This window comes from Erigeron canadensis, chromosome 2, assembly GCF_010389155.1.
Source record: "Erigeron canadensis isolate Cc75 chromosome 2, C_canadensis_v1, whole genome shotgun sequence".
NCBI classification, from domain to species: Eukaryota; Viridiplantae; Streptophyta; class Magnoliopsida; order Asterales; family Asteraceae; genus Erigeron; species Erigeron canadensis.
Genome location: NC_057762.1, coordinates 21,435,133 through 21,460,377, shown reverse-complemented (window position 1 = coordinate 21,460,377; position 25,245 = coordinate 21,435,133). Strand labels below are relative to the sequence as shown.

Genomic DNA, 25,245 nt, shown 5'->3' with positions numbered 1-25,245 from the left:
ATGAGACATCAATGAAGTTACAATCCATGAGTTGTAAATTTGCAAAATTTGACAATGAAGAACTGGGTATTTTGCCTTTTTATCTAACTCTATGAAAGTTGCAAAAAGAAGTGCCTAGTCCACACAACAAGCAACTGTCATGAAGGATGTTCTTAATCATGCACAATTGCACATCCAAATATATCAGATAAACTGGATCACGATCGATTTGTATGAGAAACGAAGGGGTGCCATCTCAAGCAAGACTCTAATCAATTGCATAATGATATAAACCGTCATATGATCGTGTTACAGATAATCTATACTCAAAATAAACAACGGCAAATGACATTCATAGAATCATAGGCATGCCTGTTTGGCTATCTAAAAGATATACTCATTAGGTTTCGAATATAGCCCAGTGGCCATCAGCCGCCACTTTTCAGGGAAGGTCTTGGATTTGAGTCTTGTCAAAGGCAAACTTGAGATAATTAGGAGATTATTAACTTATTAAGTGGTTGAGAGTCACTTGGACACTAGCCTAGCTGGGGGATTAGTGGGTACCAAATGGTACATGGGATCAAGGGGTTTCCATCCAATTACCTTTTTTAGTTTTCGAATATAGTGAATGTGATGTGTGTCGATTTCTTCAGCCAGCTCAGATAGTAAATGTTGTCCTTGCTCACACAGACTTCTCCGTCTATAATGTTGACTTCTACAGTCAAAATACACTCAATTTCAAAGTTGCCACTTACACAGTTATTTCACCCATGAGAGAAGATAATGTTAATTTGAGTACAGGGGAGGTAACAAGGACATATATGTGATTAGAAAAGGGAATAAAATGTATAAGAAGAAATAAAGCATATTGTATATAAATCTCAACAGACAGACATTTATTTTGGAACAAAGGACATAATACAAACGGTTACAAATACCAACAAAGTAAAAGAAAATCAGACAAATAAGGCTATGGACGCCAACACTACTCCTAAAAGAATTCAAGGGAATTCTTACCTGCACAAGCTAGTTAGAATCTATCACAACTTGTACAACGGATGGAACATATGATGGCTACTGTCTCTCCAGATCAGTCTTGCAATCATCTCTTAGTTCTTTAAGTGTAGATAAGTTTGTTTCCTGCGATATAATGTTCAAAACACATCTCTTTAAACGATTAAAAAAAGAAAATTTTAGGACTACATGCAATGATGCAACATATTTATAAAGTCATGCAAAATAGGTTACTAGACTAGGATCATCTACGTTACACACACTTATTGTTTTATGAATTTGCTATACTAAAAAAAAGTTCCAGTAGGCTTTTGCCTTCTATCAGTTTGGGCCACAACACTGCTGAAACACTTGTTGAATCTAACAACACCAGTGCTTACAGCCCCATTTCACATAACACTTGCATTTAGGGCATAGATATATTGTGAAGTTCACTAACATAATGTTAAAGGCTTTAGCATCAGTCTTATATCAGTTTGAGTCGGTTTAGGGACCAATACACAACTGCAACAGCAGACACCATTTGCTTTCAACAATTGATCATTTCATTCAAGGTCAGTTCATACGACATATCATTTAGGGATAGAGTCATAAACTAATAGTACTATTTGTTTACCATTTGCCTTTTTTCGGTGTATGACACAATCTGCATTTGTATATGATTATTTGTTTAAATGTGATTTGACAATTGACATACCCATTATGATTCCCTCGGTCATCTTGTTTGTAATTGGTTGATGATGTAATTTCATTGGTGTTCTAATTAGTTAGCATTTTTTATTTGAAACTGTGTTCACCTTCATTCTATCATGTGAGCACTAAGTGACTAGAATATGACTTTTGGTTAGGCTTTATGCTTCACAGTTCACAATGTTAGTTTTTTTTTTTTTTTTTGCAGAAGATAATCTGGGTGGAACCTCAAAATGGTGAATGAGAGGAAAGCAACCCGTCTAAGCACTGTTTTTGAAACTATTCAAGTTATTTTTCAAGCTCATTGTTCAATGTAAGACATGTAACAATTTATGGTTTTGAGTATTTTGAAACATTTATTGACGATTATTTTCATGTTAGAAGACATCAATTGCATGCATCATTTATGTATCAGTAAAACTGTGCTATTAACTTATTATAAATAATCAGATTGGTTTGAAACTTATAGTTATTCGCAGTAACACATACGGGGGCATTTCTCAGTTCAATTTACAACATCAAAATGCCTAATAAACATCACTAATCATAAAACAATGGTATGCCAGATATACCCTTCAATGTAGAACAAAGATATGTACTTTTTAGTTTTTGTTTTTTTTCAAAAATATTCAGAGGTAACAATGTCTTTAGGAAGTAATCTTCTTGCAACTAAAACATGGTATCGTTATGACCAATCTTGTTGGAAATACTATGTTTCTGCAAACATTGCCTGTTCTGTCTTCCTGTCACACTGTTTTCCTATGGCACTACTTTCCATTCGGACCACTATTCACTTATACATGATTTCAGGCACCTTACTCATGGTGATAATTGATGAAATATGATGACATTAAGATAGTTCTCAGATCGCAAAAATAAAGTTCATAACAAGCAATTATCAATTCATAAGCTCTAATTGATCACACCATGATTCATGGTCAAACTGACATGTAACTATTGATCGTCTAATATAAACTGCTGGGTCAGTCTAAGTTTGTGCAGTATTGGCAGCATATAGCGCAGATCTTTGCTACACGGAATTCATTCATTTTCGTTTTGTAAACCTTCCACATACATGACCAGTCCACACTTAAGCCATGATAAGAAACAAACAAAGATGCAAAATATGTGTACTTACCAGTTGGTTGCTCTCATGAACAAATATATCTTGCATATGAAGAAAAAGTGATTTCCATCGACCCGAGAGATCAGATTCCAAGTTTGAGTAGTTTCCAAAGTTTCCTTGGCCGTATCTGCCAGCTGCAACATCCCTGCTATTTTGGTGTGCCAAAATGAACGCTTCTTTCTGACTCTTCTTTACCGCTACGAACGATACAAAAACAAAGAAAAAGAAAGTAAATATGCAGAATACGTAAAGGGACTCCAACAACACTAGGAATTACATTCTAACTCACCAGCTATCCGGCCTTTCATATCTTGGTAATGCAGATCCGACCAAATGTAAGCAGCTAGATTGCATACAATACCGACAAATTCTAATCAGTTCATCTTAAACACTCTGCAATCTACCTTAAAAATAGAAAGATACGAAAACTTTCTTGCTAATTCCATTTGTAAACTTAGGACTAGCTTATTTTCAAAGCTTTTAGCTTTTTTGTGTGTAGCAAACTTTTTCTAATCTTAATTTTCATGGCTTATTTTTAGATTTACAAACTTATCCTGACTAAAATACTGAAACTAAGCTGCCCAAAAAACTTAGCTAAAATGCTAACTACATGTACAAACTAAATAATCGTTTCAAAGACGAGTTTAGATAAACGACCTTTGGTGCAAAAAGAACACGGGCAAGATTTGATCAAATCGACACTCAAACTCGACGATCCATCACCACCCTTTTGCCCAATGCATTTCTCCAACCCACATATCGACTCCTGCGATTCAGGAAATCTCGAAACATCAAGAAACTCATCTTTACTTGACTCCAAATCACCCACACTTACATCATTTTCCTCATCATTCACCCCCAAATTACCAATTTCCCCCTTTTTCTCTGTAATTACCATTATACCCTCAGAGCCACTACTTTTTCCATCCTCTCCCTCCTCAGGCTTCTTAACCGGTTCGGAAACGATATTGTCCGCTTTTTCGTGTGGGCGTAAAACGAACTCCCCGGTGATCTGTTTAGTAAAGTGGGGCCCAATACATTGTTTTTTTGCAGAGTGAAAATTAGAAGTATTATCAGAAAGCAACTCTCTTTTGTTAACAATTTGATTTGTTACATCTGCTAAAGCAGATCGGTGGTTTTGACTCATTATTATATCGATTGAAATCGAAGAAAAATTTAGGACAAAATTTACTGAAAAATTGGAAATGTGATTAATTGAGAAAGATTATTTACTGACCTTGTTTTTGGTATAGTTGTTATTGAGATAGATAGAGGAATCTAAAAGCCCTAATTTTTATATGGAAAGGGTTGTTGTTGGGATGATTATAATTGTGACTGAGGGATGTTAATTAATTATTACTGAATTTTGCACCCCCAAAAATTTTTATCAAATGGAATTTTTTGAGCGGGAATGAAAGATGCTTTCTGTCAAAATTTGGATACCCGCCTGGCCGCCTTCGAATTTCAACTTATGGGTTGGATATTCGGTTGGGCTTTTTCTTAAACTCTATCTCTCAGGTTGGGCTTTTTCTTGGATATTACCTCAAAACAGTACCAATGTTTTCATAACCAAACCGCCCGACGCCGGTTCAAGGTTCAACCACTAAGATCCAACCGTGTTAAAAGTAAGTGTAATAAAAACGGTTGGTCATAGACATTTTCGGTTTTACCCAAGGTCTTGAGTTCGATTCTTAGGTATGACAAAACCTTGGGGTTTTTTTTTCTGGATACTTGTAACAGCTCATGGTTAACATCTCGTTTGTGTAGGGTACGTACAAGACTTCACCATTATACGGTGAGGTTTTCCCAATGACGTATGCTAACTGAATGTTCAAAAAAAAAGTATAATATAAACTTAGTGTTATTTGTGTCATTGTTCTAACTTTAGAGTTATCCAAGATTGTCTTATATTTTTCTTGAGGGATTAAAGATGGACATAGTAAAAATACAAAGAGGTCGGTAACAAGTTGTTCAAAGTCCGAAGCACATAACTGAAATAGGGTTCCTAATCCAGATCATCACATGTATTTCATATTTCTCATATTATTTTTTTATTTTTTTTTAAAAGAAAAACTTTCATTTTTCAGTGGGAAGTTTAATGACATTTTAAAATCATTTTTCACTTTTTATTTTTCGTTTTCTAAATTTTAAAAACCTCAAATTATTTAACTCTCCTAATAACCCCTGTCACCCCACCCTACCCTAATGTTTTCTAATATTAAAAAAATTACTCTTTTTAGTTTTGGTCTTTTAGAGATGTAAAACTTATTCTATTTTCTAGAAAATTATACATGAAAATTTTAACATTTTTCCCAACTAAACGCACCAGTGTTTCCAATTTTGGAGGGTGAAGATATTTTGCGAGATTTCATTATTGATTGTACACCAGACCGAGATTAGGTTTAGAAAAGAGGATGATGAGCGTTTTTGGTTGTTTGTTGGCAATTCCCCGAAAGTAGAGTGAATCTCTTTACGCCAATCGAATATGAATGATATATGACCGATCGAGACTGTGTTATTGTGTTTTGGTTTCAACCTCGTCCGATCATGTGTTATGATGTGAGTGTGTGCTTGCTATTATCGCGCCCCTGAATGAGTTTGTAATCTGGTTGATAATGCTGAGTTGATAAGCGATTACGTGATGATTCGTTTGAAGGTTGTTTTCTCTTCCTTTTATAAGAGGAGTTCGACTTGGAGAGAAAGCCAAGATTTAGGGTTTTCATGGTAAAAGACTAGGATTATAACTTCCGTAATTACCGGTCCTTCTTGATAAGAACAAATCCCGACTTTATAAGGGAATAATTCTTATCTTTCCCATATTCTGCGCGACCCTTTGTTACAGACAATCTTCGTATCATGCTACTGTTCCCTTTTCGTACCGCAGGAGGGATATGTCATCAATTATAGTTCATACAAAAGGTCCAACGAGATTTGATTTTTCTAACAATATATACTTCTACTTGACTACATACAAAAGGTCCAACGAGATTTGATTTTTCTAACAATATATACTTCTACTTGACTACATACAAAAGGTCCAACGAGATTTGTTGCGCACAACCCGTTATTTTTCCTTGGATCCATCGGGCTCTAGGATCTTCTTAGTTAATTCCTTATATGTAGGTAGGTTTCTTTTTTTTTTTTTTTGAAACACTTTTAAATCCGGCTACGTTCTATTTGGTTGTTATTATATGTGTTTTGTTTAACCTCTGCTTTTAGTTATCTAGGTTGCTTGTTACTACCTTCCCTTATTCTTTTGTTGTCGGGGGTACCCATCAGACAGTTCGAGAGTACTAGGTGTGTAGGTTACCTTTGTCTTTTTAGGAGTGTTTTGTGAGTAGACTAAGATTTAGTTTACCGTAGCAGCCTAAGGTACTTTGCTTCGTAGGTTGTTTAGAAAATAGTTTAATTCCCTTAGTTTTTAGTCAATTCTTATGTATAGGTAGGCTTTGTTTATTATGCTCTTACTTTTATGTTGTTATTTGCGTAATATGGTTGCTAGAGTTTATGTTATGTGCTAAGGTCTTGTTACCGTACATTTGCTACCCTTCCCTACTCGTAAGGAGGCATACCCGGCGGACAGGTATTATCGTCTTATCATGTTCTCGACAGACAGGTATAAACACTTTACCCTTTTACGGCTTTTATATCTTCCTGGCCGGATGTCCTTATGGAAGTAGTCTCTCCACCTTTGGGTAGAGATAAGACTGTCTACAGCTCACCTCCCCCATACCCCGCGCAGGGATTAGGTACAATTATTGTTGTTGTATATACTTCTACTTGACTAATTCTAAGATGCTAACGTAACATATAACAATATATAACATAAAATAAAATAAAAATAAGAACTAGTTTTTTTTTTTAACTTTTAACCTTTTACACTTTTTCCTCAAACTTGTAAATATGATGCAACAACGATACACTCTTCAATATTTTTAAAAAAATAATAATAAAAAATAAAAAATGAATTAGGTCTTTATTTGTATCATTGATAACCTTGTTATCACGTGCCTTGTTGTGTTAAACTAGAAGGGTACCCGCACATTGCAGCGATACTAAAAGAACAGTGGTTAAGTGTAACGGTACTGTTTCTTTGTGTGAATGAATCCACGAACAACATATGCCCACATGATTGCTATAAGATGGAGAATATGAGATATAACAAATTAACAGTCATAGTTGTTTTTTATTTTTCAAAAAGAAGTTAGTACCTCAATTATTTTATTAGAACAAAAAACAATTAATTACACTTCTCTTGTATGTATAATGGATATGCCCATCATGTACATCTAACCAAATAACACGACTAAAATCAAACACCAAATGCATCTCTTACAAACTCCAAACAACGTATAGACACTAAACAACAATAGCCCGAGCATCCGTATAATAGACTTTATGTACACCCAATCATCCACCTTCAAATCAAAACCAATTCAATAGTAAGAAAATGTCTTCCCACAATCATGCACCTAAAACTCTAGCCGCTGCCCTCCACACAAAATCCATTCTTCTGGTAATGCAAGCAAAGCCATAGAACTTGGAATCGATAAATATTACTGTAGAAACAAAATTCCTATTTGCGATAGGAAAGAGTGAATCGGGAAGAAGGAAAATTTTGGGGTAACCTCGTAGAACAAATGAATCGACGGTTGAATCTGAGCTCATTTGTGCAACACCTATAAATCGCCAGTTAAGTCTAACCTCAAAACATGAACATGATCCTATGTAGACACCTAAAAGGAAATAAATTTAAAAAAAAATAAAAAATTAGATAGGGTTGTCATTGTTACAATCGACCAGGAGATTAAAAGTGAAAATAAACACACATATAAAAAATTTTGACACGTATAATTGGAGCCTTTCAGAAGCTAAAACGGTAACAATATACTTTAACGATATAATGAAATCCCCACATACAAAATAAAGAAAGGATTTGAACAAAATCATCCTAACATAGTACACTTTATAGATAGTTCCCACATGTATACTGTGTCATACATCAATCATCATCCTACATGATTTCTAAAGACATGTAAAACACCAAAATTTGATCAGGTTATTAAAAAAGTTCCAAAATACTCATCAAATCTTACCAGAATGAATGAATTAACAGGTAATAACTTTGGAAAAAACTTTTGTTCATGAATGAAGTGATAAATCAAAATGCAAAAAATTCTTCAATGGGGCAATGCCTTTTTTTTGCTCACGATCTAGCAAAAATTATTCATCCGGGTCAATTGACTAACTTGTCTTCAACATGACCTGCAAATAAGAAAGTAAAAATGAATATTCAGGTTTGTAACGATATGGTAATGATATATGAAATTAGTACATGAAGATTTGTGTACCATAGCATATATGAATCGATTTTTAGGATATAACCCAAAAGTATTAATACAATAGATGGAATAATTCACATAGATACTCAATATATGACAGAACTTTTACCCAAATGACTTGATACTTTTACAAACGATGATCTGCAGCTTGCTGCTTCATTTATGAATATGGTTTTCTTTAACCTCGTGCATAGCCTGTCAAGCTCTTAGCATCGATTGGAGCACTTTAAAAATGAATACTTTTTTAAGCAACGATGCTCTAAAATTCAATATTATGTATTTTTATTTTCAATAATAGATCGAGTAAAAGCTAACTATCTGGTAAAATTTTCAAAGATGGCTCTCTTCTTGAATTCGAAGTGATCGGATCACCATCCGTGGCAAAGGGTATGAGGTCAACATGAATAGCTTTAACCCTTCCACTGGAAAACAAAAGATTTCTTGATCAAAAAGATTATAACAAAAAAAATTTATAATTTTTAAGTAAATTAAGATAAGGGTTTCGAGATATCCAAATTCTCATCCTCTATGGCAGTACATAGAGCAAAACATTACTTACTTCCATTTGAACTTGGCATATAAACATTCTTTTTATCCATTATAGTCCTCATGGAAAAATTAAAATATAGAACAAAATTAAACCTAAAATTAAGAAATAACAAAGTTGAAAAGAAGACTGACCAAAAAAACTGGGTGGTGGCTGCGTTGGCAGCTTAGCTATTTTGTATTAGTATTATAGATGATGAGTTTGAGAGTGATAAGGAGTGAAGCATCATCAAACCCTAATCAATTTGAGCAATTACAGAGAACTATATATATTATGTAAAAAACAATTAAGAAAAAAAGGAACCAAGGGACTTATAAGAGAAGAAAAGCAAACCCCGAAATCGAATATCGGATAACAGTAACTGAATCCCAAAAGCAAACTCTTGCTGGATGTCCAATTCGAGAACGGTAGTCATTACCCATATTGTGATGAACGAACTAAAACCAATAACTTAATAGCATCAGTTTCGATATTAAAAGTTGTGTCGATTAGAGTTCAAATGAAAACCATTTTTATCCAATGAACACGGCTATGTTGATTTGGGTGATGGATGGATGGTGTTGTTACGTTGATGATGGCGACACATATGATGGTGGTGCTGGAAGAGAGAGAGAGAGACAGAGGGAGGCTGGGAGGGTGAAGGAGGAGCGAGGAGCATAAGTTTAAGGGTTAGGATATGAGTGCCAAGGGTAAAAAAAGTATTTTCAGATTTTCTATAAATAGAAATGGGTTATTTGTTTTAAAAAGTAGTAGAGATTATTTCATATTAAAAAAAGAAGAAAATAAAAAATAAAAAAAAATACTAATAATATTTAGTACTTGTAGTTTTCTTACTTGTGGTTTTCTAACAGATGCAAGATTCAAAGGTTTTCATGGGAGGAATAGTTAGAAAATCCTTTCTTGTTCATAAATAAACTGTGTTGAGGCAAACTTTATGAACATTTACTTTTATTTCTAGATTTGTGTAACATTTACTTTTATTTCTAGATCTAGGTAAGATCTAGATCTAGATCGTGTAACATTTACTTTTATTTCTAGATTTGTAACTTTATACTTTGGTTTCTAACATCTTGCTAAGGCCTACTTTTATTATAATATATATATAGTCGTTCAAAAAAAATAAAATAATATTTAGTACTTGGATAAGACAAACATATATATCTATATCTATAATCCTTTATAAAACAAATTGTTTATTCTATTTTAAGAAATTCAGTATTTTTTTATACCAAAAATACCCCTAGCCTTAAACATTCATAATATATTACTCCTTTATAAAATAAACTAGTCATTCCCTTATTAAACTTTTTATCTTTAAAAATGCCAAGATACCCTTAACTTTCAACATATTTTCAACCCACACACTATACAACAACAACAACAACAACAAGGTACCCAATCCTGACATAAGCCGGGCTATGGGGGAGGTATGATGTAGACAGACCTTACTCCTACTCAAAGGTAGAGAGCCTGCTTCCAGATCCACCGGAGTGGAAGGGACCTCCGGCCCAAAAGTGAAAAATATGGTTAGATCCACCGGAGTGGAAGCCTTAACCGGATAGGGATAATCTCGATCTCAAACTCTTAATCTCAATCTCAATCCCACTCTTCGGATCACAAATTCAGATCTTAGATCTCGAAATTTGTTACTGTTAGGGAGAGGGGAAGTTAGAGAGAGAACCCTCTTTCATTAAAACTAACTATATCTACCTAAAATACACATCTATCTATTTAAACTAACTATTTCTCTTATTCATTTATTTAAATATTTTCATCTAATATACTTATAACAGTCTTAATTTGATTATTTACAACATACATCTATCAACCCATAAATAACTATTAACTACACTATCTTTTTTTACATTAATAATCATATCGCTACCGCTATCACCATCACCGCCACCCATAGCCTCCACCACCCCGCCACCACCGACCACTAACCGTCGCCTTCATCGCCGCCGCATTGCGCGGACACCTTCTATCTAAAACTAACACAAACATAGATGAACTTAATCCTTATTAACATTTTTATTAACCGATGTGAATCGAATATCACAACAAAGTCTAACAAGAAAATTAATGAAGGCAAACCTGTCCCCAGGACTCAAATCCAAGTCTCCCTGAATAAGGGCTTCATTAATTGGAAATATTTCTTTTTGCTAGTGGATTTCCTAACTAATGTAACATTGTATCTTCTGTGCAATTTTATTGTTTTGACTCAAAATTATAGAGATAACATCATAAGCTTTTGAACACTACGGTGGCTCATATCAACCTATAAAACCACATATCTGGGACGCTTTTGGAAGTGGTTTATAATTTAGTTGCTTACTTGGGTCGAACAACAAGAAAATATCGACCAAGATTAGTTGATGTCTAGTAAGTTCCAACCGTAACATGCATTTCACAAGAACTACAAAGTTCCATTATGCGATGGTTTTTACTTGTAGTTATGGATACTTGGTAGAAATATACGAAGACAAACATGCGTATGACATTTATGTGATGACTGATGAATTGTAAGTAAAACAAGATGATAATAATAATAATAATAGAAATACTAAACCTTCACTTCCAAATACTTTCCTAATGCAAAAACATGATTTATTATTTACTAGACCAAAGTGTGGTAACATATATTTGGCTAGTTTCATGCATAAACCATAAATATCTAAAGAAAAGTGAGTGTGAGGTCGTCCCACATTTAAGTTGGGTGAAAAACCTTTCACATATTAATACTTTAATATTAATGAATAAATGATGATCCCTGATTTTTATGAAATAAAAAATCAAGATGTGATGGTTTTTCACTCAAATTGGGTGTGGGACAACCCCACCTTCCCTTTCCCCAAATATCAATATGTAATTCTGTTTTCTTTAACGGTCATTTTGAGATCATTGACGACCCACAAGATAGAGTACCTTCGTGTCACCAATAGAGCACCGATAATATTTTAATAGGAAACTCCGTTGAAAGAAAACCTATGAACGTGACAAAACCCATTTGATGAGATTTGATTCAGAAGCCATAACCTTTTGGTCATATGGACCTTATCAGACCACTTGATGTGCAATTATTTGGTAGCTCTATTGCCTTTATTTATTACATAAAGCAAAGTTCTTAAGTCACTTTCGTGTTAAAATCTCAAATTCTTCATGAAATCCCTACTTAAATCTTTTGAAATACAAGTTTCAGTTTGAGCTTATTAGACATCAACTAATCAAGGCGTTATATATTTAGAGTGCATTTGGTTCAAAGTTGAGAATGATAAAAACAAAAAAATGAAAAAAACTGCAAAGAAAAACTATAGAATACTAGCATTGCTGTTGCTTTCGAACCATGAAGTCTAAACTATACTCAAATTCTGTTTTATTTAGTTTTTTATAACTTAACAAAATTATATTTTATTTAAAAAAAATTACAAAATGAAAAGGAAAAAAGACAGCCCAAATTATAAACTTAACCCAATTACAACAAAGCCCACATCCTACACCTATATACACTCTCAAAAAAACTCATTTCTCTTTGCCCAAAACCCTAACCCTACTAACTTCCCTCCATCTTTCCCGATCACAGCAATGGCAGCCGCCGCCCGCCCTCTCGTCACCGTCCAAACACTCGAATCCGACATGGCCACCGACAACTCCACCCTTCCTCTCCCGGCCGTCATGACGACCTCAATCCGTCCCGACATCGTCAACTTCGTCCACTCAAATATCTCAAAAAATGCCCGACAACCTTACGCTGTGTCCCGAAAAGCCGGCCACCAAACCTCCGCAGAATCATGGGGTACTGGCCGTGCTGTCTCTCGTATCCCCCGTGTCGCCGGAGGCGGTACCCACCGTGCCGGCCAAGGTGCGTTTGGAAACATGTGTAGAGGTGGTCGTATGTTTGCACCCACCAGAATTTGGCGACGGTGGCATAGAAAAATCAACGTGAATCAAAAGCGATACGCCGTCGTTTCAGCTATTGCCGCTTCTGCTGTTCCTTCTCTCGTGATGGCACGTGGCCATAAAATTGAAGAAGTTCCTGAACTTCCGTTAGTTGTTAGTGATTCTGCTGAAGGTGTGGAAAAAACCCGGATGGCAATTGATGTTTTGAAACGAATTGGAGCATACCCAGATGCTGAAAAGGCGAAAAATTCGGTTGGGATCCGACCCGGAAAAGGGAAAATGAGAAATAGAAGGTATATTTCTAGAAAAGGTCCATTAATTGTTTATGGAACAGAAGGAGCAAAATTAGTGAAAGCATTTAGGAATATTCCTGGTGTGGAAATAGCAAATGTGGAAAGGTTGAATTTGTTGAAATTAGCACCTGGTGGGCATTTGGGTAGGTTTGTAATTTGGACGAAATCGGCTTTCGAAAAGTTGGATTCGATATACGGGTCGTATGAGAGGAAGAGTGAGAAGAAGAAAGGGTATGTGTTGCCAAGGGCTAAAATGGAGAATGCTGATTTAGCTAGGATTATTAATTCGGATGAGGTGCAGAGTGTCGTGAAACCGATTAAGAAGGAGGTTAAACGGGCTCCGATGAAGAAGAATCCTTTGAAGAATTTGAATACAATGTTGAGGTTGAATCCGTATGCTAAGACGGCTAAACGGATGGCTGTTCTTGCTGAGGAACAAAGGAAGAAAGCTAAGCAAGAGAAGCTTGATAGCAAGAGGAAGCCCATTTCTAAGGTATATCATATCTTGTTCACAAATGTTTTGTTATGCATACTTATTGTTATAAATATATATGTTATGCATACCGATTGATTTAGTTGCCCGACAGTATAATTACTCTACGTCACTTAGACGAATTTATTGGGTGTTTGATATGATACCTATCAGTTTAGTTTGGTAGTATAATTACTAATGTGCTACGTTGCTAGATGAGCACATTGGGTGTTCCATATGCATACCTATTAGCGTAGTTCGGTTGTATAATTACTAGTGTGCTACATTGCTTAGATGAGCCTATTGGGAATTCGATATGCATGCCTATTACTTTAGTTGTTCGGTTGCATAATTATTAGTTTGCTACAATGCTTATATGAACATATTGGATTATTGGGTTCGATAATCACACCTATTAATTTGGTTGTTCGGTTGTATAATGTCATACATTGCTTAGATGAATATATTGGGTGTTCGATATGCTCATCTATTAATTAGTTGTCAGCTGTATAATTAGTAGTGTGATATAGTGCTTAGATGAACATATTAGGTGTTCGATTGTAAAGTATGTTTCTCTTGCATCTTTCAAAGCTTGTAAAATTTGTTCAATTTCACTACATTGGATCATATCTGTCTTTGAATGACACTTGATAGCTAGTTTGTGTTCGAGTTTGAACTCTTTGCATCCGAGTTTTGTTTTATTGACTTCAATTGATCTCACTTTGTTTCTAACAGGAGGAAGCTACCAAAATCAAGGCCGCTAGCAAGTCATGGTACAAAACGATGATTTCTGACAGTGATTATGCTGAATTTGATGTTTTCACCAAGTGGCTTGGGGTTTCGCAGTAATCATTCTACTCTTTAATACAATTCTAAGTTTCATATGTTGGTTAGTCTTTGAGATAATAGTTTACAAACGCCTTGAGCTGTTATTTTACCAAGTAGTTTCGGATTTTATGGGGTTAATTTGGCAAGTAGTTTCCTTATGACTGGTTTCAGCTGTGATTGGATATAAATCTATATTATTTTGATATATTTTTTTTTTATTCTTGATTGATCCTATGAGGCATATGGTTGTCGATTTGAATGTAGGACCGGCCCGCATCTGCTCAAACCCATACTACATTGAACATGAATGAATCACATAGAATACAGCCAAATAACTGAACTTACAATTAGAGGCTTTAGGTGTGATTTGGGCGGGGGGTCAGTATAAATGGAGCATTGTTTAGTAGGGGTGAGCAAATACCGATCCGGAAAACCAAAAACCGAACCGAAAAAACCGAAAACCGAACGAAATCCATTGGTTTGGTTTTGTTTTCTAAAAACCGAACAGATCGGTTCGGTTTCGGTTTCATATGCCAAAAAACCAATCAAAAACCGAACGAAATCCATTGGTTTGGTTTTTGTTTTCTAAAAACCGAACGGATCGGTTCGGTTTCGGTTTCATATGCCAAAAAACCGATCAAAAACCGAACCGAATCAATTATATATTAATTATTTAATATTTATGTCATATTACATTTATATTTATTACTTATAATTTGTAAATATGTTAATATATTTAAATTTTTTGTCTTTTTAGTATACAAATCTATATAAATTGTATGTTTTAGATGAAAACGTACAAAAAAATCAATTCGTTTTATAAAAGTTATATCAATTTTAACACCTAAAAAATATAATTAGTCGATAAAAAACATCTTTATATTTTAATTTCTATATCATAATTTTTTTTTGTTAACAACTGAAAATTAAATTTATAACATAATAAACAAAAAAGTTTAAAAAAAAATTATAATAAAAACCGAACAAAAACCGAAACCGATCCAAACAGAACCAAAAAACCGGCAAACCGAACCGAACAAAAACTGAATCCAATGGATTGGGTTTTCTAAAATCGAATGGATCGGTTATGGTATCGGTTTTAAGCTAAAACCGAAACCATAACCGACCCATACACAACCCTATTGTTTAGTATGTGTGGATGGTCAGGTCTAGTTACCGTTGATCTGCAAATATTGGTTAGCTCAGTCAAACATAAATCAAATGTACACCTTATTAAACATAAATCAAACTCAAAGAAGTAATAAGCTTGAAATAAGCTCAGTCAAACACCCCTAAATCCAATAATTTGTTGGGGATTCAGTGTTCAAACTTCAAATGTACACCAAAAAGGAGCCAAACACACTCTTGAATGTGGACGAAAGAAGACACAGAATTACATGGTTGAGTATATAATTCGATCCGTTTATTTTTATTTTTCAGCGAACCGTTGCGCCTTCAAACCAATATAATTGTTTTTTTTGTCAACAATCTTTTGATTAACCGATCAACCCGTCTAATTACACTAGAAGCTTTTTGGTGATTTTATAAATTGCGTTTGGTTCTATATCTAGATTCTAGAGTAATATCACACTTGCTTACTAAACAAATTACCACAGACTATCTAATGACAGTGGCTTAGAAAGTTAGAATTATCACCAAAACTCGGCTTGTATCTTAACTTTGTATTCTAAGTATTCCTTTAAGATGATGTCAATGGGAGAGGCATAGCACTAGGGGTGCTCATACTTAGCGACAACATTGTCGTTACAGGAGAGACATGAGCTAGGCATGAATGCATGTCTGCCACAAGCCCACAATTACTTTCGAAGAGATATGACTTGCTGCAAAAGTTTCCAATGACTATACAACCTACTTTTTGTGATTTAATGAATACAAATATTAGATGAGGCAGTGATCATAATTGTCATCGGTTAGGTATAAGGGAACATGAAATCAGTGTCTCTGAGGAATTATAGACATCGGTCGAAAAAAGAAAAATGGGTCCCGGAGGATAGATGCAATAATTATAATTATATAAACTAAGATATAAAAGCGATGATAAATATTATAGCAAATTGGTAATGTGAGTTTTTTTTTTGTTAGTACTATTGTTTAATTTTTGGATAATTATTATATTTGTAATGGGCTTAATTAATAACATATATTTTTATATAAATACATAAAAAATAAAAAGTCAGGCCCCTTAAGAAATCGGACCTCGGCCAGTCGTCCACTTCGTCCTATGCCTAAGCCCCATGCATGAAATGATATGACAAAACATTATTGGTGGGTGGCATCTAGATTAAGAATGTCTACGCTAATCAACATTTTTTTGAAAATATAAAAAAGGATATATGAAAGTAATGTGGTAACTATTAAACATATGACCAGTGATAGATTTAGAAAAATTACCTAAAGAGAAAACTAAGTAATAGATGTGATGATACAAAGTTAGATAATAATACAAAAACGAGTATATTGTTTCATTTAGTTACACAAAATACATAAAAATTACCATATTAAATTTTTAGATATAAAAATAACTAATTTAACAAAAGTATATAGTAATAATCTAAATAAAAATATAAAGAAATAATGATGGTTGGCTATGATGTACCGAAACTCCAAAGAAGTAGTCGTACCCGTTTCAGATACTCCATGGAAACGTTTCCACGTACGAAACACGTATGAAACTTTTTCTTCAATTTTCAATAGATACCAAAACGTTTCTTTAAAGTTTTAATACTGTCTAATTAAAATCAGGGTTTTAACGGACTTTTTTAACTCCAAAACCGAATGCCATCTTACTAATTATACATATCCTCAAACCCAAACAGGCTATATTATATACAACTTGATCAACATTAAAAAAAAATTTATTCCAAAACCAATTATTAAACACTAAATATTCAATTTCGTTGAGTGACAACTGATCAAACATATATTATACAATTATACATATATAATAATACATAATCTCTCAAGTCTCAATCTACAAAATATCAATATAATTAATATTTTTGTATTTTTTTGATTGCGGTACCCGTTTCTTGAATTTTTTAGTTTTGCTGTTCCCCGTTTCCGTATCGTTACTTTACCCTTTTGTCATACCTGTTTCGGTGCTACATAGATGGTTGGGCCAAATTGACAAAGGGCTTAAGACCCCTCTAATCCTACACTGCATCTACTATTGCTGTATTGCATAAGACCAATTAATCATGCCAAGTAATTCCGCTCCTTACGTGATCAACCAACTAAACTTCTTTTTACACTTCGTTTTAAAAGTATTGGTTTTGTAACTCATAAGTTCATAACCTTAGGGGATGTTTGATAGAAGGAAATGAAGCTGGAGAAATGAAAATGAAATAATTTCCATCGTTTGGTTGGCAGAGAAATGCTTGACACGGAGAAGTGTAATTCTTTGAGACTTCAAGTTCTATGTAATTTGATTTCCATTCGTTTTGTAGGGAAATCAATTTTGTTATAGATGATTTCTCCGTGTTGTTTTATGGAGAAATTGAGCTTCTTTTAAAAATTGAGAGTATAAAATGAAACTGCATGTAAGTAGCACATTTCATCCAAATATGAAAAAATTTTCACTCCGTCTTCCACACAAGTCTAAAAAAGCTCCCACCTTTTTTTCTCTCTTGGTCACTTCCCAGATCTTAAATCCCCTTTTCTTTCATTCTTTTTTTCACTCCATGATCTAGGGATGTTAATCGGTTCGGTTTTCGGTTATTCGGTCTATTTGGTTCGGGTTTTTCGGTTTTTTATTTTTGTTTTTCAAAACCAAAACCTAATTCAAAATTGAAAAACCAAACCGAAAACCAAATTAGAATTCGGTTCGGTTTCGGTTTAAAACCAAAAAAACCAAATATGAAAAAACAAATTCACAATTTTTGTCTAAGTTGTTTTTAACCAAAAGGTTCATAATTTTTCACCAAAGTAGTAATTTTAGACTTCAAACACGAAATGGATAAATAAGTAACATAATCATCACAAAAAAAACTATTCTTAAAAAGTACTGAAACAAATAAATTCTTGGTTATCATCATGATTAAAAACTTTTAATCTTCGATTTGCAAGTTCTTTATTGTTTTTTCTATCTAATCGTTTCAAATAAATAAAAAAGATGAATATAATAAATAAATAAAACATCTGATGTAAGAAGTGCATTAGTATTAATCCATATAAATAAGACAAATATTAAATATTTTTTGAAATACATGATAATGATAAAAGTTATTCGGTTTTTTCGGTTACAATTTCGTTATCGTATACCCATAATCAAACCAAAAACCAAATATACAATTCGGTTTCGGTTACAAACCAAACCAAAAACCAAATTCAATTTCGGTTTAGTTTTTTTCGGTTTTTTAAACGGTTCGGTTCACGGTTTAATCGGGTAAAAACCAAACCACGAACACCCCTACCATGATCCCATTGATAATAATTATTTATGTTACCAAATCTTCCACTCCTTTGTGTTACCAAATCTTCCACCCCCTTTTTGTTACTTTCATTGTTACATAAAATTTAAGGCAAAAAAAAAATCATGAATTATAATAAATATATAAAACTAATAATCAGACATTCATGTACCAAAAGATTTGTAAGAAAGCGTATGCTACTTCTCGAAATTGCGAGTATAGAAAACCCGATGTTTAGCGATTGTTGCTTTCAAATCGTAATACCCAATCAATGATTTATATTTATAATATAATATGTAATTAAATTGGCCACAAACAAACACTGGTTGAATTATAGAAAAAGAAAGATAAATATTTTTTTATAACTCAAATTCAATTTCATTTCTTTACCTACTAAACAATAGAATTTATTTCTTTCAAATTTCTCAGATTATTTCTCTGTCACTACCAAACAAAAGGAATTATTTGATTTCTTAATCAATTTCATTTCTCTCGCCATTTCATTTCTCGGAATTTCTTCTTACCAAACGTGCCCTTAGCGTTTTGGTTAACACATTATAAAATTTTATTACATAAATATGTTAGAATAAACATGGTTTGATTCAAGGGAAAATACTCACCAGATGATCCTGTGGAACCTGTAAAGGCATTAAACATGTTTGCCAATGATTTCGGGTTCCCAAAACAAGGTGATTAAGTGATGATGAGATGAGTAATTCGGCTGTGATGTTATGCACGAATCAGAGAGAGGAAAACACACGAAAATTAGGGTATTGTATGTGTAGGGATTAACCTTAACTTAGGGTTAATTACCCTCTATTTATAATGAGAGTAATCACACATTCAACCCTTTAGTATTTACACATTCAATCATTCTGGTGTTTAATGTGTGTACCATTAGTCCTTTTAGTTACAATCACCTAATGGGAAACCCTATACTACGTCTCTAAGAGTAAATACGTCCATCATATATTTACTTAGACATAGGGATTTCATTATCGTCAATTGTCATATCAGGAATGATAAACGATCAGTAACGGTCACACTAACGTAGTTCTAACAAAATAATCGTCGATGCTAGAATACTTTCCTACGGTTAACCATAGTCGTAAACATTATTTATTAACAAAACTATCAGGCCATGTTACATATGCAACTTTCCATTGCAATACATGATTTTGTAACCATGAAACTAAAAAGACTGCATATTGAAATTTGATCAAAGTAAATGGACTAGAAGTGTTAATCTGTCTCAAATTTGGAGTAGCGCACAACTTCTTCTTTTTATAAGACTTCATGCATAGGGTTGTGTGCCTGATTAACAACTTGTACATTATCGTCAATTGTCATATCAGGAATGATAAACGATCAGTGACGGTCACACTAACGTGGTTCCAACATTCTCCCACTTGACCGAGCGATCATTTATCTATGAGTATTCAAATAAGTTCCGGAATAATACTCATTTTGTTTTAAACCGAGATCATAGCCAATAAGTACAGTCGTAGAGAAGAACACCAACTCAGGACCCCCACTAGTTAAACTATGACTCAAATTTAAAATTAATAAGCAATGATCAATTGACTAAGACAAATTTCGTTACAATAATGTCAATACACCAATACGAGTACTCAAAGTGTAATTAATAGACAAACAAAATCTGAATAAGAAGGAAAATTTCATAACAATAAAACTAATGACCAAATAAGTACAATATGCTATTAAATTAAATTAAGTCTTTAGTAAACCCCATCTTCGACACGTGTCCTACGAAGACACTAGAAGGAAGACCTTTGGTCATCGGATCTGCTAGCATATCATTCGTACTTATGTACTCAATAGAAAGAACATTTTCCTCAACCCATTCGCGTACAAACAGATACTTTGTATCGAGATACAGCCCAACGCCAGTTGAACTGTTACTATTCGAGAAAGTTACGGCAGCTAAGTTATCACAGTAAAGCTTCAATGGTCTAAAAATAGAGTTGGCAACTTTGAGTCCATTGATAAGATTCCTAATCAACATCCCATGGCAAGTAGCATTATAAACGGGAATATATTCAGCCATCATGGTGGACGTTGCAGTCAGTTTCTGCTTATGACTCCGCCAAGAGATAGGTCCGCTAGCTAACATGAAAATATACCCAGAAGTAGATTTCTTATCTTCTTTGCTTTTGGCAAAATCGGAATCGGAATAGCCTACTACTTCTAGATTGTCACTTCTTCTATACGTTAGTTTGTAGTCTTTGGTCCCTTGCAGATATCGTAAAACTTTCTTAGCCGCTTTCTAGTGTGCTAATCCGGGATTAGATAAGTAACGCCCAAGCATACCGGCAATGTAAGTGATATCTGGACGAGTACAGACCTGAACGTACATAATGCTCCCAACTACTGATGAGTAAGGTATCATCCTCATTTGCTCCTTTTCAATCTCAGTGCTCGGACTTTGGAAGGTTCCGAATACGTCTCCTTTAACTACTAGAGCTACAGTGGGTGCGCAATGTTGCATGCTATAGCGTTCTAAAATCCGCTCAATATAGACCCTTTGAAAAAGACCTAAAATACCATTATGCCTATCTCGATGTATTTCGATACCTATAACATAAGAGGCATCACCGAGATCTTTCATGTCAAATTTCTGCGAAAGCATCCGTTTCGACTCATGCAACATATCCAAGTTGTTACTTGCTAGTAGAATATCATTTACATACAAAACAAGGATTTAAAAGTTACTCCCACTGACCTTGAGATAGGTGCATTGATCCACTTGATTCTTTATGAAGTCTTGTTCTTTAATGACTTCATCAAACTTAAGGTACCATTGTCTTGATGCTTGCTTCAACCCGTATATGGATTTCTTTAACTTGCAGACCATGTGTTCTTTACCTTTTGGAATGAATCCTTCAGGTTGCAGCATGTATACATCTTCTTGCAAGTCTCCATTTAAGAAAGCTATTTTGACATCCATCTGATGTAACTCAAGATCAAAGTGAGCTACTAATGCCATAACGATCCTGAAAGAGTCTTTACGAGACACAGAAGAAAAGGACTCTTGATAATCAATTCCAGCCTTCTGAGTATAGCCTTTCGCAACCAATCTGGCCTTATAGCGTTCGACGTTTCCTTCCGGGTCTAATTTGGTTTTAAAGACCCATTTACAACTGACAGTTGTGGATCCTTCAAGAAGTTCAACCAATTCCCAAACGTCATTATGCTTCATGGAATTAAGCTCGTCAATCATGGCTTCATTCCACTTAGTGGGTTGGTCGCTATTAATGGCTTCTCGATAGGAAGTAGGATCAATAAGCTTTCCAACGTCCTCAACTTCAGCGAGATAAGTTATGAAGTCATCAAAATTAGTGGCCCTACGTGACCTCGATGATCTCCTGAGTTGATTCTCGAGATTTTCGGAAGATCCTTCAGCATTAGTGGTCTCATTATTAGCATCAGGAGGAGTTGGATCAGTGACATTCGGAGCAGCGTTCTGTACAAGAGGCATTATCAGAGGAGTAATAATAGCCGACGAATTATTTCCCCCTGCTTCTTGTACTTCTCGCAAATCGAAGTTATGATTTGACGTGCTCCCACTGATCTCTGAGTTCTCTAGGAACGTGGCATGTTGCGTATCAGTGATGCGAGTAGTGTGGGTAGGACAGTAAAAACGATAACCTTTTGAGTGATCCGGATAACCAATAAAGAAACATGTAATAGTCTTAGGATCAAGTTTCTTTAAGTTAGGGTTATAGACTTTAGCTTCAGCAGGACAACCCCATACTTTCATATATTTAAGACTCGGTTTCTTTCCTGTCCAGATCTCATGAGGAGTTTTAGGGACAGATTTTGAAGGAACTCTATTGAGTATATGAACGGCTGTTTTTAAGGCCTCAGTTCAAAAGAAAGTAGGTAAGTTAGTGTTGGCAAGCATACTTCTCACCATGTCCATTAGGGTTCTATTTCTCCTTTCAGCAACACCATTTTGTTGAGGAGAACCAGGCATGGTGTATTGGTTAATTATGCCATGATCCTTACAAAAGTCATGGAAAGGACCAGCGGCTTGACCAACATCAGTGTGTCTACCATAATACTCACCACCTCTGTCTGATCTTACAATTTTTATTTTACGTTCAAGTTAGTTTTCAACCAAAGTTTTAAAATCAATAAAAGTTTGCAAAGATTCAGACTTTTCCTTAATCAAATAAAGGTGCATATAACGTGAATAATCATCAATAAATGTAATAAATGAAGTATGCCCTGTAATGGAAACGGGATAGGGGCCACTAATATCAGTATGAATTATTTCCAACAAGTTGGAACTTCTGGTGGCTCCTTTCTTATTCCCTTTAGCCATTTTGCCTTTGAGGCACTGAATACATGTTTCAAAATCACTAAAGTCAAGAGAAGGTAAGATTCCATCCTTTACGAGTCTTGTTATGCGATCTCGTGAGATGTCGCCTAGACGTTTATGCCACAACATGGAGGAATTCTCTTGTTGCTTAGGTGATTTTGTCTTTGTTTTAGTTATATCATCAACATTAAAAGATAACAAAGATTGTGAGAAATTATGATCTAGTTCTAATTTATACAGTAATCCATCCAAGAAACCACGACCAAGCAATTCATTATTAAGAGTAATAGTAATTTTGCCGAAACCATGAATTATTACAAAACCTTCAATGTCTAGTCTAGAAATAGATACGAGGTTCTGAGTAATCCTCGGTACATATAAGGTATCTACTAGTCTAATACACTTTCCAGTGCTCATATGTAAAACATAAGTTCCCATGGCTTCGACATCTAAAAGATCACCGCTTCTAACTTTAAGTTTTCTTTGGCCCTTTGGTAGCTTCTGGATTGTATGGAATCCCTGCATTGAGTTAGTCACATGAACCATAGAACCAGAGTCACTCCACCATGTATTAACAGGAACATCAGTCGTAAAAGAATCAAATATTACATAAAGTACGTTACCTTTCTTAGCTAGCCATTCCTTGAAATTAGGGCAATCTTTCTGAATATGCCCTTGAGTACGACAGAACTTACATTTGATGTTCAAGACATTAGAGCTAGAGGCAACTTCACCAGGACTGATCTTTGAAGCTTTCTTTCCAGTCTTGTTACTGTTGTTACCCTTCCTCTTCTTAGAATTAGCAGTGGTAGTAAGGTGAACAACTTCAGGTTTCTCGAGCTTAAGGGCGATCCTCTTCTTGTTGACACATTGCAATCAGTTCACTCATCTTCCATTTATCCTTCTGAGCATTATAGTTAATATTGAAGGGATCAAATGAGCAGGCAATGATGTCATTATGAAATGCACAAGAAAATTATCAGAGACTTCCATTTCGAGAGTCTTAAGCTTGTTCGCCATGTCACTCATTTTCATTATGTGTTCACGGACACCGCTACTTCCATCATATTTCAGAGTAAGCATCTTTAGCATTAAGCTGCTTGCATGCTCTTTAGATGATCCCTTGAAGTAATCTTCAACAGATTTGAGGTAAGTTTTGACTTTGTCAGACTCAGGGATAGCTCCTCGAAGACCAAGGGAAATGGAGCTCTTAATCGTCATAAGTGACAAGCGATTCGCCTTATCCCACTTCTCAAATGTTGCTTTCTGTTCTGTAGTAGAGTTCTCAGTAATAGCAGCAGGTTCATCATTACGAATGGCATAGTCAAGGTCAAAGTACCACAGAGTAAGATCTAATTGATCTTTCCAAGCAGTGTAGTTTGCACCGGTAAGTGGCTGAATGCCAAGAGTAGGTACTACAGTGGAAATAAGGAAGATATAAATTTATGATACAAGTAATAGAAGATTAATAAATTAATGCTTAAAACTAAGGGCAATTAGGTTATAGTGACACAATTAACTATCTAAGGCAGACTAAGCAATATCTATAAGACTAAGAGAATTTAAAGTAATGCCTAAAACTAATTAAGGGCTAATTTTAACGTTCCTACAAGTAACATAATTAGATATCTAAGGCTTTATTAAGTAATGTCTCTAAAAATAATGGAACTAACGTAATGCCTAAAATACGTAAGAGGCTAAAGTAATGTTCCTAAAAGTAATGAGACTAAGACCATTATACTAATGAAGCTAGTGATAAGTAAACCTATTGTAAACACCAAAACAATAAGTTAACATAAGGCTCTACTTAGATTTTACATCACCTTTGGGCAGAAGTAACTAATATCTAAGTACAAATGCAACACAACGCTTATCTTTTGACCTTTGGGCACAAAATTAAGAATCGTGTATATTATGCATGAAAGGATGTTCCTTTAAGCACACAAAGTATATTAAATCACCTTTGGGCATAATCAATATACTAAAATCATGTTCATTATGCAAAAGGAAAAGGACGCAACATTAGATTACATTTGACCTTTGGGCACAAATGATAAAATCATGTACATTAGTGCGAAGCCCCCCCCACACTACGGGGTTCCGGGGGCAGCTCCCCTGGGAGCGGGGTCCAAGGGGCAAAGCCCCTGGCTGGGATCGAGCTAGGGTAAAATAGTAAGCACGAACTCAAGTCATAACTCGAACTCAAAATTATAAGGTAAAATAGTAAGCACAAATACATTCATCAGCTAAAACATCTTTAGTATAACACGAACTCAAGTCAT

General features: G+C 34.6%; 2 protein-coding genes and 1 long non-coding RNA gene across 8 annotated transcripts; 1 reads left to right on the top strand and 2 right to left on the bottom strand.

Moving 5' to 3' along the window:
• Positions 1–850: 850 nt before the first annotated feature.
• LOC122590225 lies at positions 851–4,142 on the bottom strand. The gene is made up of 4 exons (XM_043762560.1): positions 3,467–4,142; positions 3,099–3,152; positions 2,822–3,006; positions 851–1,119 (listed from the first exon to the last, which is right to left on the bottom strand). Exons 1-4 carry the CDS (start codon positions 3,954–3,956, stop codon positions 1,054–1,056), a joined length of 795 nt encoding a protein of 264 aa, XP_043618495.1. The 5' UTR covers positions 3,957–4,142; the 3' UTR covers positions 851–1,053.
• Positions 4,143–7,028: 2,886 nt separating this feature from the next.
• On the bottom strand, positions 7,029–9,406 carry LOC122587425. 6 transcript variants are annotated; one of them, XR_006322141.1, is made up of 5 exons: positions 9,032–9,406; positions 8,833–8,933; positions 8,261–8,573; positions 7,906–8,074; positions 7,029–7,545 (listed from the first exon to the last, which is right to left on the bottom strand). It is a non-coding gene; the product is annotated as an uncharacterized LOC122587425 (long non-coding RNA). The 6 variants fall into 6 exon arrangements; XR_006322144.1 differs by lacking the exon at positions 8,261–8,573; XR_006322143.1 differs by lacking the exon at positions 8,833–8,933.
• Positions 9,407–12,214: 2,808 nt separating this feature from the next.
• LOC122586928 (60S ribosomal protein L4-like) lies at positions 12,215–14,406 on the top strand. The gene is made up of 2 exons (XM_043758957.1): positions 12,215–13,381; positions 14,096–14,406. The coding sequence occupies exons 1-2, from the start codon at positions 12,281–12,283 to the stop codon at positions 14,207–14,209; spliced, it is 1,215 nt and encodes a 404-aa protein (XP_043614892.1). The 5' UTR covers positions 12,215–12,280; the 3' UTR covers positions 14,210–14,406.
• Positions 14,407–25,245: the final 10,839 nt, after the last annotated feature.